Raw genomic sequence first — 1,413 nt, 5'->3', positions numbered from 1 at the left:
ACATTTAAGCGAAATGGCACTGCAAGTTGTTGACAATGCTGCATATAACAAAATCTGGCCGATCTTTTCCACCAAATTCTTCAGTTTTAATGCCACGACACATGACGTCGCTTAATTCTAACGCGATAAGCTTTGCACAATCCTCTTTACCCAAGTAGCACAAGAGTTCAATGCAAAGTCGTACTACACCGTACGGTGATATTTCCCGGCAATCGCTAAGCGCCAGTTTCATTTCTAAAGGCTTGAAAACGGCAAAACGTTCACCTAGATCTACGCAAGAAAACAAAGATGCTCCACCGCAGACCGCAGAAATAGCGGCATTAATAATGCGACCATAACCGGATTGACTACAAATAACATCGAACTTTTCCGGATTCATAACAATGTTACGAGCCATGGTATTGATTTTCATATCATTCAACTCCAAACATTCATATTCCTCTTGATGAATCCGCTGCGCAAGCTCTAAAAAGAGACCATCAGATTTGGGCAACATATCTGCTTTATGGCCGATGGTTATTTTTCTGCGACCATTCTTTAATGCTTCGCCGAATGCAAAACGTAAAAATTGACTTAATTTCTCAACAGTAGTTATACGTAAGGTTTCGACGACACCTTTCACTGGTTCATATTCAAGTTTGGCATAATCGCCGACATTGTTCTGAGAATATGACCAAATGTTTACGTTGGTTCGTTTGCAATTATAACCTGGGTGAGATTTAAACTTCGCAATGCAAGCGAACAAGTCCAATTGACGATTCAGTTGATAGCGCTTTTGTAATGACTCTGTATCCAGTTCTAAATCCAAATATACTGCCGTACGGTTTCGCAGAAGCGAGTAATAATCTTCGCCTGCTACAGTAGCGCTCGATCGACTTATTGGGATGTTTTCGAATGTAATGGGAAGTTTTGATATCTCTATTAAACTTTTCAGATGTTTACATGCCCGTTGTCCGATCCCAGTATCTGCATGCAATAAGGTAATGACAGTTTGACCGCCATATTGAGAGACCGGTGGCAAATGGACAACATACGTTGGCATATCGTCTTTTAGAAATGCTTTGTCTAAAGACTCTACCTTGCTGTGCGCGAATCTTTTTATTGCACACCTACTACTACAGCGAGATAAACGCGCTACATGTGCTATCTTTTTCGCGAATTTTAACATATTTATTAAAACTGTATTTGGAAAAAAATAGATGTGAAAAGTTCTTAAAAAATATATTTTGCTTTAAATAAAATTTGGATTTTTCGGTGAACAACAAATTGACAAAATACACACGAATTGATTGCTTTTCATAGAATTTTAGTAGCAAAAAAATTGAATTACTACTCTTTCAATAAAGATTTTCATTTAAATTGTGATTTAATGAATGGTATTTGAGATTGATTCAGTAACAAATAGGAGAAAGC

At 37.6% G+C, this 1,413-nt stretch overlaps 1 protein-coding gene across 1 annotated transcript; it reads right to left on the bottom strand.

Moving 5' to 3' along the window:
• Positions 1-4: 4 nt before the first annotated feature.
• LOC119641606 (isocitrate dehydrogenase [NAD] subunit 1, mitochondrial) lies at positions 5-1,168 on the bottom strand. Its single transcript, XM_038040378.1, has one exon. The coding sequence runs from the start codon at positions 1,166-1,168 to the stop codon at positions 5-7; it is 1,164 nt and encodes a 387-aa protein (XP_037896306.1).
• Positions 1,169-1,413: the final 245 nt, after the last annotated feature.

Source organism: Glossina fuscipes, unplaced genomic scaffold, assembly GCF_014805625.2.
Source record: "Glossina fuscipes isolate IAEA_lab_2018 unplaced genomic scaffold, Yale_Gfus_2 155, whole genome shotgun sequence".
NCBI lineage: Eukaryota > Metazoa > Arthropoda > Insecta > Diptera > Glossinidae > Glossina > Glossina fuscipes.
Note: the sequence above shows the minus strand (reverse complement) of the source record. Positions and strands in the feature narration are given on the sequence as shown.

What these genes read in the sequence shown, in the direction of transcription:
- LOC119641606 (XM_038040378.1), bottom strand. Translation starts at nt 1,168, where the DNA reads ATGTTAAAATTCGCGAAAAAGATAGCACATGTAGCGCGTTTATCTCGC.